Source organism: Mastomys coucha, unplaced genomic scaffold (assembly GCF_008632895.1).
Source record: "Mastomys coucha isolate ucsf_1 unplaced genomic scaffold, UCSF_Mcou_1 pScaffold20, whole genome shotgun sequence".
Classification (NCBI taxonomy): Eukaryota; Metazoa; Chordata; class Mammalia; order Rodentia; family Muridae; genus Mastomys; species Mastomys coucha.
In genome coordinates this window covers 141,056,310-141,070,736 of record NW_022196903.1, presented here as the reverse complement: position 1 = coordinate 141,070,736, position 14,427 = coordinate 141,056,310, and the positions used below count along the sequence as shown (strand labels likewise).

Genomic DNA, 14,427 nt, shown 5'->3' with positions numbered 1-14,427 from the left:
CAAAATACCCACGGAAGGAGTTGCAGAGACTAACTATGGAGTAGAGACTGAAGGAAGGGCAAGCCAGCTTGATATAGCTATCTCCTGAGAGGGTCTGACAGTACCTGACTAATACAGATGTAGAAGCTCACAGCTATCCATTGGACTGAGTACAGGGTCCCCAATGAAGGAGCTAGACAAAGGACCCAAGGAGCTGAAGGGTTTGCAGCCCCCTAGGACGAACAACAATATGAACCAACTAGTACCCTCAGAGCTCCTAGGGACTCAACCACCAACCAAGGACTATACATGGTGGCACTGATTGTTCTGGCAGCAAGTGTATAGTAGAGGATTGCAAAGTCAATCATCAATGGGAGGAGAGGCCCTTGGTCCTGTGAAGGTTCTGTGCCCCAGTGTAGGGGAATGCCAGGGCCAATAAGTGGGAGAGAGTGGGGTGGCAAGCATGGGAGAGGGGAGCCAATGGGGGTTTGTTCTTGTTGTTTTTGTTTGTTTGTTTGTTTGGAGGGGAAACTGGGAAAAGACAAAATGCTTAGCTGAAGAACTTCAAGAATAAAGGGGCTTATCTTAGCTCAGTCTGAGGAGGTTGGTGATGAGCAGTCATGGATGCTGGTGCTCAGCTCCTCTCTTTATTCAGTCTAAGGCCCCAGCCCACAGGATGGTGATGCCCATATTCACCATGGGTCTTCCAAACTCGCAATCAGATCTAGAGATGTATTTTCTTAGCAGTTTTAAAATCCAGCTAAGTTAATAATTTGTGATTAACCATCACAAATACTGTGCAATCTGAAAGGGGAAATGGAGGTCTCTATTGGTATTCCATATTCTTTAATGTTCATATTTTGCAGTATTAGTGGATGAACACCTTGTACAGATGTTAGGCAAGTACTCTACCACCAAGCCATATCCTCAGCCCTTTCTTACTTTGCTTAAAGTTAAATTGATAAGTACTAGTGTATACAGATACTCATTTACTGCAATATTAAACACTGCATCTCATGCCAGTTTTCAGGATAGGACTGTCTTCTCACTCTTCCTTATTCTAACTTCCTTAAGGAGAGGGCTTCAGGCTGAATACATGTTTCAAAGATGGAAAAGCAAGGCAGAGGAGGCTGTGTACTAAATTCTTTCTTGAAGCAAGGAGATGCCATAGGGATTACAGAAATTCTTTCTCTGCTTTCTCCAGGACTTGTCTGTATGACTACTCTTAACAGGTTTGGGAGCTGTTGTTACTTAAACTTGGAAGGTGTATTCACATTTGAACTCAAGAATCAGTGGACAGAAGACAGGAGAAGGCTTATTTTAGGCTCTGCCCATACTGAAGTAACATCTATCTCTGTTCTCTGAACATCATGTGTGCTGGGTAGGGAGGGACGCAGTGGTCTTGAATAAGTGCTAAACACTGAAGACTGGATTTCAGATAACCAACAGCAGCACTACAAGATGGGTATTGCCATCTTTTTGTTTCTTTTTGAGACTGTATTCCAGGCTGGATATGAATTTATTGGAATTCTCCTGCCTCCAGCCTCCAGAGTGCAGGTATGAACCACACTTTTCCTATTCCCTTATCCTTAACTTTTGAATGGAAAAACTTAGATGCATTAGGAATCTAGAAAAAAAATCAAATGGCACATCCCAGAGGTTTAGCTGAAGAAAATAGTATTTATACAGTAGGACAGGGGTGAGACAAAGCAAAAGGGATCACCACAGTACCCAGGGAAGGGACAATGGCCTGGAGAAGTCAGTAGGTGCAGAGGAGAGCCAAGTAGATAAGCACTATTGGTAACCCACTAGGCATTTGTAACTAGATGCCTGAGCCCCAGAATAGGTTGGAAGGGCTGGAATCAATGGAGGGAAGAATGTGCAATCAGAGAAAAACCAGCTCTGGGATAAGTGAGTGGAAATGGGGAAACATTGGTTTCAGGTTTGATCTCATCCCTTCCTCAACAACTGTGACTGTCAGCGGTCCTGTATAGACTCAGTGACCTGCAATGAGCCTTTCCAAATAAATGACGTAGAACAGAAAATTTCCACTGACACAGAACATCAAATGTATTGCTTACTCTAAACGGCCATGCAACTGCTACTATCTTGCCTGTGATGTCATCCAGCCTTGCAGGAGCCCTAGATTTCCAAACATAGAGAGGACCAAGGCCATGGGAAGCCCTGCCAGAACGAAAAAAAAATGCATCTGGAGAGTAGGTATGTAGAGATTCAATCCATGTTGTTATAAGACAAGTTTCACTGGATAGACCTTGCTGACCCAGAGTTCACCAGGTAACCCAGGTTGGACCTCAAATTCACAGTCATTGTACCTCAGCCTTTCCCAGGGCTGGGATTACAGCACTGAACCACCACATCAGCATGGCCCATGTTTCAGCAAGGGTTACACACTAGGGAACAGGCTAAGAAGGGTGGTGCAGAGTGAGAGCAGGAGTGAGGCAGATACAACCACCAGCTTCCTCACAGGTGAACATCTTCGTGACCATAGCACATGTGGTGCTTAAGAGTGAAGTCACTATGTATTGCTGGAAGAGTTGGAACCTTAAGTGGAGACTTGGCTTTTTGTTAACAGCTCATGACTTGGGAATTACACACATCGTAGACAAACTGCAGCAAATACCTACTTCTTAGTAGAGCCTTATGTCCAAATTATAATAATATATTTAAAGCACTGGGCCCAACAGGAGGTCAATAAATAATGGCAATTGCTCTTTATATTGTTAAATCCCAGGAAGACATTTTAGAAAATGACTGTTGTGTTTGAAAATACATTCCTTACTGTGAGTACAGATATTGCAACAAGGAATTCTTTCACAGGTGACTCAGTAACTTACGGTAAATCTAACACCTAGTTGAACCCTACATTAAATGCTTTGAAAGTCCTTTATGTGCGGAGTTGCTGGGAAGGAGCAATTGTGGAGGTAGGGCTCAGAGGGCCAGCAGTGGCAAGTTTTCTTTAGGAGTCCTGAACCAAAACTGGCAGCCCCACCACACCTGATGAACAGTTGGCTCTCCTACAACAGCAGTAACATTTTATGCTTGTGACTATGAGATAAGTTCAAAGACAACTTTTTTTTCCAAATAAAATTTTATGTATAATTTATCATTTTCTCTCCCAACTTATACTTTTGAATAAACAAAGCCCAAATTAAATTTTTCCAAGACAAAAGCCAGGTTTTCTTTTCCTTTCCATAATTATGACACGAGCAGGTTCTGACCCAGGTGATCACTTTCAGTCAGTGTAGGAATGGATAACCCAGTGCTTGGGATGGTCCTTCTGTTCTGTCTCACAGGCTAGTCACAGTAACATAACCAGTTTAGAGGATGTGGATGTAAACTTTGCCCAGGTCACTCAGCCCATTTCTTTTACTCAGACAGCTCCCCAGCAGCTCTTTGATGGAGACACAATCCTCTGTTTCCAGCACAAACTGCTCCACAGCCTTGCGTCCTGGCAGCTGGCTCTCCACCATCCCATTTCTGACACTCTCCAGGACAACGCCTCTGATGGCTTTTGGTTCTCCAGGCACACCGAAGATGATAAACAGACCCAGACAATCCTCTCCTACCAAGTTACAGAACTCTTCCAGCTTGTCAAATCTGCCTTTTTTCCAAGACTCCTCTCCCCTTGACTCACAGGAGTTTGGGTCCATCAGAGGGAGAGAAGCCATCCTCATGGTCTGCACTGCCACTTGAAGCCGTATTTGTTTATCAGGTCCCCAGAAGGTCCAAATCCAGTCTGCTCCAAACAGCCAGGCCTGGTGCCTGGTCATCTTGGTGGTGGTGAGCCACTCATCTGCTCCCCTTTCCTGGCAGAATGAAATGAAGTGGACGAGGAAGATCTCAGTCAGTGAACTTGCTGCGAGGCAGAGTCTGCTCAGCGGATACTTAAACCCGACATACTCCTTCAGCTTCTGTGCTGCATGGGAAATAGCCGCACTGACCACCTCACACATGATGAGAACCTCCTGGCTGTCCTTCGAAGCTACCTGCTGTGAGGCCTTCTGCCCCATTTTCTCACACCCAGTAAATGCTGCTCCTAGCTATCCAGCATATGAATGTCACCAGGAACTGCCTCTTTCTCAAGAGATTTTCTTCAGCAAAGCTACAGCCACATCTGTTAAAGCCACCACCAGCTTCCTAATGCCACAGCTTCCTTGGTGTGGCTAGCCATATAGACCAAGGTTAGGCAAACATGTGAGGGAGGGCCCCATGTTTGTCAACTGGGTGTGTTGTGCTCACAGAGATTCCTAATGCCTTCCATGTGACAAATGACAATTTCACACAAAACACCTGTTCTCCAGGTTACATACTCCAGGTTATGTACAAGCTACATTTGATGCTTGGTAAACTCTTCCTGGATGTGGCTCCTATTTCAAAAAACTAGTCAAAATAAAACCAACATGTGAATGTATGAGTTAGAGTCCTACATTCTCCAACCAATGTCTCCAAGCTTGTGTCTCTTTTGTTTCCTTTTCTTTATACATCTGTTCTTCCTCTTTATGCATCCTTCCTTCCCCAGGTGGGATGCTGGCATTTCCTTTTATACCTCATGAGCAGAGATATCAAACAAACTCAATCAAATGTGCAAGTTTACATACAAGAATCGGTTACTGTTTCCACCAGAAACGAAGACTTTGTTTTTCTGAACAAAGAAACTAATGACAAAAATACAAGGCAACTGTCAATTGACTTTATTTCCTTTCATAAGGTAATGCAAACTCTGCATAATACTTTTGTAAATAAAATATATAATCAAAAGTTTTTAACTATCACATATCATCAGTTGTTACGTTGTCCTTAATAAAGAATATTTGGCATCTGTAACAGTCTGCTGGTATTTTCAACCAAGAGCTAATAACAAATTGAGCTTTTTCAAATGGTGATATTTACTCGTGTTAAACTAATACAGGAAGAAGCCAATATTGTCATGAAATCGTGAATGGGAGTATTCAAAGAAAAATCAGTTAGCATCTGATAATTTAGTTAGAAATAAACAGTACTGTTACAAGGCTCACAATGAACAGCTTTATAACCTGCAGAACATAAAAAAGGAATACTGCTGACATTTGGAAATGGCTATCATCAGATCTAACACCATAAACTGACCCGTCCACCTGTCCCCCAGTGTGTAAGCTGCTGTCCAGAGCACAGGTGGCCTCATTTTGAGTAGCCCTGAATGAAAAGTAGATTGTCTCCAACACTGCTAAAAACACGCATATACACACGGCACCAGGCAGCTGCTTTGTAGCTTTCTATTTTCTTTACAAAAAGCTTTGGGCCTGTGTGACAGAAAACATGACAACATGCTATCGGACAGGATAGCCACTAGAAAATCTTCTGCAGCTTTAAAGTATTTGGATCCTGATTGAAATACTATGAAGCCCCATCAGCTGGCAGCCTGAGTGTAAGGTACAGTCAACATGGCTAGGCAGACTCCTTAGTTCAATGTAATGATTAGTTTAGCAAAGAGAAAAAATAAGAAACTTAAGATGTAAAGGTTCTGTTTGGTTGTTTTTTCAAAGTCGTTCTAACAAAAACTTTTCTGATGGGGGTACAAGTGCATCCGAAGGCTTCAAGTTGATGTGGTAACACCCTAATATTCTTCATTATAAAGCAAATGGAGTCAAGATTAAAGTTTAAGTTCTAAACTGCTCAGCAATTTTTGTGGGAACCAAAGAAGTATAAATCATGTGGAATTTAGCCTGAATGATCAACACTGTTAAATTCATCAGTGGAGAAAAAAAATGGGACTCTGGTATCTTCAGAAATCAGCTGGTATATGATCATTGAGAACATTGGGGTTTCTTTGTTTTAATATGATCTTTTGATCCTTGTGTCACAAAATAAAGGTTCTGTTTTCTGTATACTGTATATATACACGTATTTAGAAAAATATATAAAAATAAGACAGTGAGAGGCAAGTGGAGGTGCTGCTGGCATGGTGGCACTTGGATCTGAAGAGCAGCATGCTCAGCTCAGCCGGCTGCAGTGAACACTGATGTGGCCAGACCCTTCCTCCTGGGGACGTGAGCGAAGCACTCTGGTAAAAACCCAACCTTAATGCAATATATGTCACAGACTTTACATTAAATAGAGACAGAGCAAGCGCACTTCCGTTCACCAGTGTCTCTTTTCTCAGCATGCTCAGAATTGGCACCATTCCCATGTTACGGTTCTCCTTCTGAGCAAGCAAAAGTCCGAACAACAAGCAACGCACAACCTGCCACCTGCTGTATACGCTATCTGAGAAACAAAGTCGAAAAGTGTCATCTGTGCTCCTGGCATTTGCCCAGGCACTCTGCTCAAACATTGGAGTCTTCATCTGTGATGCTGGCACTGGGGGAGCGGGCAGCAAAGTCCTTAAACATGTCATCCTCCTTTAACATGTGCTGAAAAACAGACAAGGGCATCGAGTCACACAGCATCCCAGCTCAGCACCACACGCCTCCAACATGCACATGGCTGTTTGTGGCTTTAGGTGCTTTTAGAATAACGTTTGCAACTCACTGCACACACTCACCGTGAGATTGTTGATGCCTTCAGAAAACGCACCTATCTGTCTCACCGTTCCTTCTGAATCTTCCATCTGCCATGAACAGACCACAATGTGACAAGCTATTTGTACAATTTCAAAAGTGCAGATAACTGAATGACAGTCTAAACAGAAAGAACGTGCACAGCATCGAATGCAGCAGGAGCAAGCGTGACTCTCTGCCCCGGCTTCCCTACTATGACACTTTCAAGGTCTCAAATCAGCACCAACAGTACAGTGCATCAGGTGCTGAGGACAGTGCCAGGAAGCAGGCAGCAACCTGCAGCTGATCAGGGTTCAGGCATGGGCATGAAGACAGCACCCTGACAGTGTGCAAGGCTTCAAGCAGTGTCTGCATGACTGCAGGCACCTTACCTGCTCTAACCGATCCAAATCATCCTCTTCATAGAGGCGCATGTCCAAGCCAGGTCTAAACCCCTTCTGGGAGCTACCTGACGCCTGGCCTAGCTCCATCGGACAGACATATTCCTCTCCATCTTCATGTTTCTTCTTCCTCAGATTCCCAAAGTTGCTAAAGGTCAGTTTCTTTGGCTTTAAAAGCAAACAAAAAGACACCCAGAGATAGATAAAATCCTATAACAAAGAACTAATTACACTTATAAGTTAATTATTCACCTCACCACACAGGGGAAGCAACTTCAATGATTAAATGAAAGCCAGAAGCACCCCAGACATAGTAACAGCGCACCCAAACATCATAATCATAAACGGTCTAGGTAAAACTCTCAAAGGGCTAATCTCACTGTTATGCCACAAGCTAGACCTGGTAAAGTCCTTTGTTTAGATTAGACAGGACCTAATACAATCGAAATCCTCTCAGGGATGAGTCAGTCTAAGATCAGTAAAAGATAGTGGTCCTAACTGGGCCTCTGTGGCACGGGCCTGCCTGCAACTGTAGCTACTTAGTAGCTGCAGCATGAGAATCACAAGCTTAAGGCCTGTCTGGGCAACTCAGTAAGAGCACAATTCAAAATAAAAATAAATAAATAAATAAGTAAATAAATAAATAAATAAATAAATGAAAGCAAATTAAAAAGAAGGGGCAGACTGGGGTGTACAGATCCATGGAGGAGCACTTGGTTAACATGGTTAAGAGCCTGGGTTCAATCCCAAGTTGGGTGGAGAAAGGGGAAGGAGACGGACAAGAAGGGAAGGCAGGTGGTGGAGCTGGGATTATTTTGTTCGCCTATTCTGCTGCATAGTGGGATTATTTTGTTCGCCTATTCTGCTGCATAGTAGGACTGGTGAGTAGTAAAAGAATTCACACTCTTGGAGACAAAGAGCCCACTGATCTTTAGGAGACAAATGTCATCTTATTTAGTACACAGTCCCCAAGGGGAAGAAATTCAAAGGCAGACAGGGTAAAAACAAGAGAGCTCAGCATATGTTTCTGAGAGAACTCATAAATTGTCTTCACATTAAGGATGTGAAAATAATACATCCTGACAAGGTAATATGGAAGTATCTCAAAAGAAGAAAAAAAATAATCTCAACTTGGCACAAGCTAAGAAAGTAAAAACCTTAGTAAGTAAAAACCCCCAAGGGCCATTATGTATAGCTCAGACCAACTCTGATTTGTAGTCCTCCTGCCTCAGACTCTGCATGCTGTGACTACAGGCAAGTATCATAACCTCTGGTTTTGACTCTCTTCTTTTTTGAGTTAGAGATGAATCTTTATATAAAATTGTGATCTATCAAGTTAGCCTTTTCCCCAGAGCAATGACCTTCACAATCTTGTGTTTAGGTGCTGCCTCTGTGGGGCTTCAGCAGCAGCATTGCTGTCTTCTTGGTCTCCTTGGTAGTCCTGGAAGCCTGCTCTCTCAGTGTGTCCTAACTTCTGGCTTCCGAGTCCTCTTGGCCATTGTACCCTCAGATGACGCACGAGGACAGCCTGCAGGAGTCTGACTGCACAGACAATTCTTTTCCGTGGAACTTCTTCCAACTGTCCTTTTTTGTGGTTTCTTTTATAGAGGGCAGGACAGTTTATCTGAAGAGCATTTCTTATGGAAAGGAATGCTGACTCACATTTTACACTAAGAAACTGGAAAACCTTCCCGTGGATCCTGGTGTAGCACTGCCAGTGTCCTGAGTAGATCTTGCACTAGCTGAAATCACATAGCTCAACTGTCATGATGTCATGACTGACAGCTACTCACCGGCCAGAAGAGATCTGACTCTCTTCCTAAGAAGATTTTCCTGACTTATAAACTACACAAGCTGAGTGTATGCAAGGAGAAGCCTTCCTGCTGGTCCATCTGCTTGTCAGGAGCACTGGGATCAAGCCCAGGCTGCACGCCCACCAAGCATGTGTTCTCCACTCAGTTATTTTCACCCTAAGTCCTCCTCTTATTCATATTTACCAACAGGAAAAGCAAAACCATTGCAATGGCCAAATGGACCCATGTCACAGTCCTCAGCATTGACAATACACTGACAACAGAAGCTGACCACATCTTCTTCAACTCTAATAACATAAATGACTGCAGCAGAAACTTTCAAACATGCAGTCCCTTAACTAATCTTGGAATTTATAGATATACAAATATTTTAAACTCATTAATAAAACTGAGTACATCTTAGAAAATGGAACAATGGGGCCTTTGCAACCATCAAGCAATGATTAAATGCCAAAATCCTGAACCAACCTTCACTTTGGCAGTAGCTGTTAGCAGTACATAATCTGGTAACTCCATGGCATCTCGCTTCTGGTGCTGGGCCTCAGCACCAATCAGAAGGTTGAAATGGGTAGCCAAATGTCTGCGCAACAAGGTTTTATTTGGTGGAATGTTCAATAACTGAGCCATAGTTTCTACATTAAAACGAGGCTCAAGAACCTGTAAGAAAAATTGGGATTGGTAAGAAGTATCATATCTTATACACAGTTGAAATAGAGGTACTTCACACTGCAAAAATCGCTCATTTGAGTAATCCTCAATAGCTCTATCAAAAATCCAAGGTATTCCTCTTTTTGTTGTTCTTTTTTTAATGTGTAAAAGTGTTTGCCTACATGTGTGCACAGTAGTACCCATGGAGGCCAGAAGAAGGTCTCAAATGTCCTGAAACAGGAGTTAAAGATTGTTATTGCCACCATGTGGGTGCTGAGAACTAAACCCAAGTCCTCAAGAGCAGCCATACTTTGAGCTGTCTCTCTAGCCTGAACTTTGATTTTTAGTTCACACATCACTGTCCCCAAGAAAGGTGGTGTGTAACGCATGTTTCAGGGGACAGCAGCAGCACAACTCCATTTGGAATGCTGCCTCTGAAAGCAGCTGCTCATGGAAGACCAGTGTGCAGAAATGCAGCCCGCACACATGCAGGAGTTTAAGACCAGGATCACATGAGAGATGGCTGGGTTACACATTGGTGAGCGGCAATCAAAAGAAACAGGCGTAAGCCACATTTAGAGAAAGACACTAAAAATGTTCTCCAAGTGAAATCCAGGGGAACATCTGGGAAGGACGGGGTCACCTCAGGATTACAGAAAACTGCTGTACAGTGAGTGTCCTTTGCTATAATGTTTGGAACGAGTATTCAGATTTTGGAATATCAGGATGAAGTGAGGATTCATTTTGGGGGTAGGATCCAAGTTTCAGCAGATTCACTTATGTTTCACAGGTACACTGTAAGCTCACGGTGACTTGATGCAATCCTTCTAGCACACAGAGCCATCCTACCATGGCTGGGTGTAGAATTTTCTACTTGTGATGTGGAAATAAAAGTTCACAGATTTTAAAGCAATGTAGATTTCAGACCAAGACTGCTCACCCTTTAGACTAAAGGAAAACAACCAAGTCAATTTCAGATTGAAAGAGCTTTACCATGAGCCCTCCATGGACACCACTGCCTCTGAGATTGGGGGCATATTCTGCCAAGTCCACAGAGCGTAGCCACTCCATCACACGATGATTGGTCCACTGCTGAACCTCAGATGGGGTGATGCAGTTCTGTGGAGACCAATACATATTACATGCTTTAGATGCTGATGACAGGATCCTTGATACTGAACTGCACACGCAGTCTAACTGGTCTGGCCCAGGAAGCATACTATCTGGTGTCCCATGAAGTATTCAAAGAAAAGGCCAAACAAGCATTTGCTAAGTTGGTTGCTCTCTGAAAGAATGTATACCACAGATTCAAGCTTTCTTATGCAGCAGGAAGAAAAGGGGAAGGAAATATTTTACAGTGACATCTCCATGGAGAGGTGGTAGGAAAAAGTATAGTCCATGAACAGGAGGAAGCCAAGAGTAACAGAAACAACGATTGGCTTCAATGACACAGTGAAACCTTTATGGGTATAAAAGGGAGGGAGGGACGTAGGAAAGCCCAGAGTCAGTGACTCTGGATCTGAGCTCTGAGGAAACCAGCTCTTTCTGCAGGTTCTAAGAGAAAAAGGCTCTACGTTTTCCACACAAGCACTGCCAAGTTCACATGTGCAAACCTTCTTATGCTACCTCGTCAGATGGCCGCCTCCGAAGACAGTTTGGCTCAAAGTTATTGATCCTTAGGACTTGGATGGCTCTTTTGATACTGAGATGGTGCAGCACACTCACAACCTTCAGGGATAGTAGGTCATCCTGCAGAGGAGAAATGAGGAGCTCACTGTCCTGTGCCACAGCAGGGGGATAGGGGTCTCCCTAGAGAATCCCAGAACTCTTCCATGAAAGTGGAAATCACTCTGCTTTGTGATTTCAGTTTTCATTTAGTAACAGAACTCCTTTCCTGTTCTCAACAAATCCCTCTAGAATCTCAAATTCATTTTCTCAAAATGTGCCAAATCTTTATCACTTGTCCAGGTGTTCTGATAAGATAGTATCACCCCGGGGCTGTGAAAAGTACTCACTGGTCACTAAAAAAAGATAGTCTGCCTTGTATTCGGGAGCAGGGAGAGGTAGTGCCTCTTTGCACTCAGGCAAGCCTCAACTCAAGATACTCCTGCCTCCGTCTGGAGCGCTGAGACTGAGTGCTGTGGTGTTGGGCCTTGAGGAATTCTTCTTTCCTCCTTGGTCCTCAGAACTTGATCTGCATGCCAAGCAGACACTGCAGTGCCTGAAGGTCCGCAGCCAAACCGCTTTCCCTTTGTCTCAGCACACTCTTTCCAGCTTTCCTGGCCACCAAGGTTCCCTGATCAGGTTATTGCTTCACCTAGAAGACTTGGTGACCAATGTTGAAAGAAACTATGTCTCACAGTATAAAGGTTTGGGTAACAGTAAAAGAGAGAAGAAATGAAGACTTCTGTTTCTACACATCACCAATAAATTTCTTCAAGGAAACACTGGGCAATATGAAGCCATGGGGAGCAATTTCAACCACGCCCAACACACCTCAACAAATTATCTCAGTAGTAAGTGATTTCAGGGCAGTGCCCAGATAAGTCTTAGAAACACACCCAGAAAATAAGCAGAGCCTGTCCGTGTTGGCACAAAGCACACGGTTACTGGTAATACATTTCTTGGGAAAAAAATAAAAGAAATTAACTTACTATAAAAATATTTTTAAGAGTAAAAAAAATAGTAATTTATTCTTGACGCTACCAAATTTTTTTGTAGGATTAATTTATTAAAATTAGAAAAAACAGTTAACATTTTAATCTAAGACTGAGATACTCATTCCAAACACTTCAGTATAGGGTACTTTCATTTAATTAACGTCTATCAGATTAAGAACCATCTAAATATGTTTCCAATATAAATAAACTGTTAATTACTTCTGAAAATATATTTGAAAGTTTTTTTACAAGGATTATTTTCATTTGAAACCCTTTTGAAGTCTGGGCATTCTGGTGCATGCCTTTAATCCTACCACTTGGGAGGCAGAAGAAAGCAGATCTCTGTGAGTTTGAGGCCAGCCTGGTCTATAGAGAGAGTTCCAGGCCAGCCAGAGCTACACAGTAAGATCTCATTTAAAAAAAATAGCAAATAAATACATGGCTTATTTTAAATTAATTTCAGACTTAAACAAGGGTTTCTAGACAGTGTAGAGTTCTGTGTGTATTTCAGTTTCTCCTAATATTTGTATCTTATGAAACTATGGCATACATCAAAATTAAGAAACTAACACAAATAAAATTAGTATAGATTTTATTCAGCTTTTGCCAATTCTAAGGCTTATTGTTTTTATTAGTTCATGTGTGTGGTATGTATGGAGGAAAGCACACACACACACCAAGCTTACTCACTCATTCTCTGTCTTTCCCCTCATATACCAAGTTCATACACATGTACAAAACTCTCTCTCACACACACCAAGCTCCTCTCTCTCTCATGTACACACAAATATCAAGCTCACATGCATACCATTCTTTCTCTCTCATCCTGTCCGTCCGTCCCCCGCCTCCCGTCACACACACACACACACACACACACACACACACACACACACACACACACACACATAGGTCAGAGGACAACTCTACTCAGTCCTCACCTTCCACTTGCATTGGTCACAGGGACAGAACTCATACTGTCAGGCTAGCACGGCAGGCACTTTTATCTGTCCAGCCATCTCACTAGCTCCCAAACTGGAGTTTTACTTCCTGGTTTTTGCCAGTTTCCTACTAAAACCCTTTTCTGTTCCTGGAGCCAACCCAAGGAACCTCATCCTAACTGGGACTTTCCACTTAGGACTCACAGGTCACTCTTTCCAGGGTCACTCAATGCCTTTCAGGCATGAAAGTCTTACGTGTGCTTCCTGTGGTTTTTGAGTTGAGCTTGTTCACATTCCCTTGGGTCATCTGATCCATGGACATGGACAGAGGCCGGTCAAATGTCACTATATATGTCCCAGGTGGAATTGTGAGCTATGAAAAGAAGGACCTGGAACTAGCCTAGGTTCAAATTCTCTAGGACTTCCTGCTACTTAGTAACCATGGATGCCTGGATACATTTCCTAACTTCTCAGCTCCTTGTTTCTTAGTCTTAAGAATGGAGATGTAATGGTATTAAAAGGTTACTGAGAATCCATAAATTCGGTTCTTAAAAAAGACAGTGGCTATAAAATTTGCCAAGCTCATTATGGTCACTCATGCAAGGTTACATGATGTCCCCGCCAAGCTTGCAAGTACTTTGGCTCAATGATAAAAGAATACAAATCCCAAGAACTAAGCTCCAAATTCCTTTCACAGTGAAAAAAAATTTTTTTTATGGAATTAGCAGGTTAAACTTTTCACTTACTTAACAAAGAAAACACCTATGGGGCTCCCTACCTGACAACATGCTCTTTAAATAAAAGCATCTTCTATAAACCATTAATCATACTATGGAAGTTACAACAAGGTTCTCCTGGCATCCATCTCCCTGCTGCTGTACATAAGCAATGGTCTTCCTAGTCACTGGCTGGAAGCCTGGGAACTTCCAGTAGAGAAGGGAGCAGTGCAAGTCCAGCCTCCCACCTCCTTTACCCTCGTACCCCCTGCCCTCGGGACTGATGAGAAGAGGATTTCAGGGAACAGCTATGGGAAGGAAGGCAGGGGAAGAGGCCGGTTCTTGTGGATACCAGGGCAAAGTGGAGCTGCATAACTCTAGAATACATGATGCAGAAATGACCAGGGCTTCAACCTTTTCTATCTTGTAGCAGCTTGATGACTGAATTCATACACCATAAAATGCAAACATCTACAATGTACACTTCAGAACTCACCTTGTTGACTATCTCAGTCCTTTAGATAGCTTAGGCTAAATATAGTTTTGCCCAGCTTAAGTTTCTAATTATCTCAGAGCTGTACCAACTGCTGAATTCTACAACATCACTTGGCAAGAAACACCCCAACAGAACCTACTAACCACAGTCATGTAGTGCAGCATTCGACCGTCCACCCGCCCTTCATCAAACTGGGTCTTGTACTGAGGGAGACCAATATCGTCCAGCCATCCTAAAGG

General features: G+C 42.9%; 2 protein-coding genes and 1 pseudogene across 13 annotated transcripts in view; all 3 read right to left on the bottom strand.

The window, feature by feature from the left end:
- Positions 1 to 3,078: 3,078 nt before the first annotated feature.
- On the bottom strand, positions 3,079 to 4,307 carry Rep15 (RAB15 effector protein). The gene has a single exon (XM_031383935.1). The coding sequence runs from the start codon at positions 4,008 to 4,010 to the stop codon at positions 3,318 to 3,320; it is 693 nt and encodes a 230-aa protein (XP_031239795.1). The 5' UTR covers positions 4,011 to 4,307; the 3' UTR covers positions 3,079 to 3,317.
- Positions 4,308 to 4,668: 361 nt separating this feature from the next.
- Ppfibp1 (PPFIA binding protein 1) overlaps positions 4,669 to 14,427 on the bottom strand; it is a 149,657-nt gene continuing 139,898 nt past the window's right edge. For all 12 annotated transcript variants that reach the window (XM_031383912.1, XM_031383911.1, XM_031383917.1 and 9 more), the window contains 7 exons: positions 14,332 to 14,420; positions 11,005 to 11,127; positions 10,372 to 10,497; positions 9,199 to 9,387; positions 6,908 to 7,084; positions 6,521 to 6,586; positions 4,669 to 6,389 (listed from right to left, as the gene is read on the bottom strand). In XM_031383912.1, the coding sequence (XP_031239772.1) occupies positions 6,303 to 6,389; positions 6,521 to 6,586; positions 6,908 to 7,084; positions 9,199 to 9,387; positions 10,372 to 10,497; positions 11,005 to 11,127; positions 14,332 to 14,420 (857 nt within the window). In that variant the 3' untranslated portion in view covers positions 4,669 to 6,302. The remainder of the gene's footprint in view (positions 6,390 to 6,520; positions 6,587 to 6,907; positions 7,085 to 9,198; positions 9,388 to 10,371; positions 10,498 to 11,004; positions 11,128 to 14,331; positions 14,421 to 14,427) is intronic.
- Positions 8,248 to 9,173, bottom strand: LOC116098466 (annotated as a pseudogene).

What these genes read in the sequence shown, in the direction of transcription:
- Rep15 (XM_031383935.1), bottom strand. Translation starts at nt 4,010, where the DNA reads ATGGGGCAGAAGGCCTCACAGCAGGTAGCTTCGAAGGACAGCCAGGAG.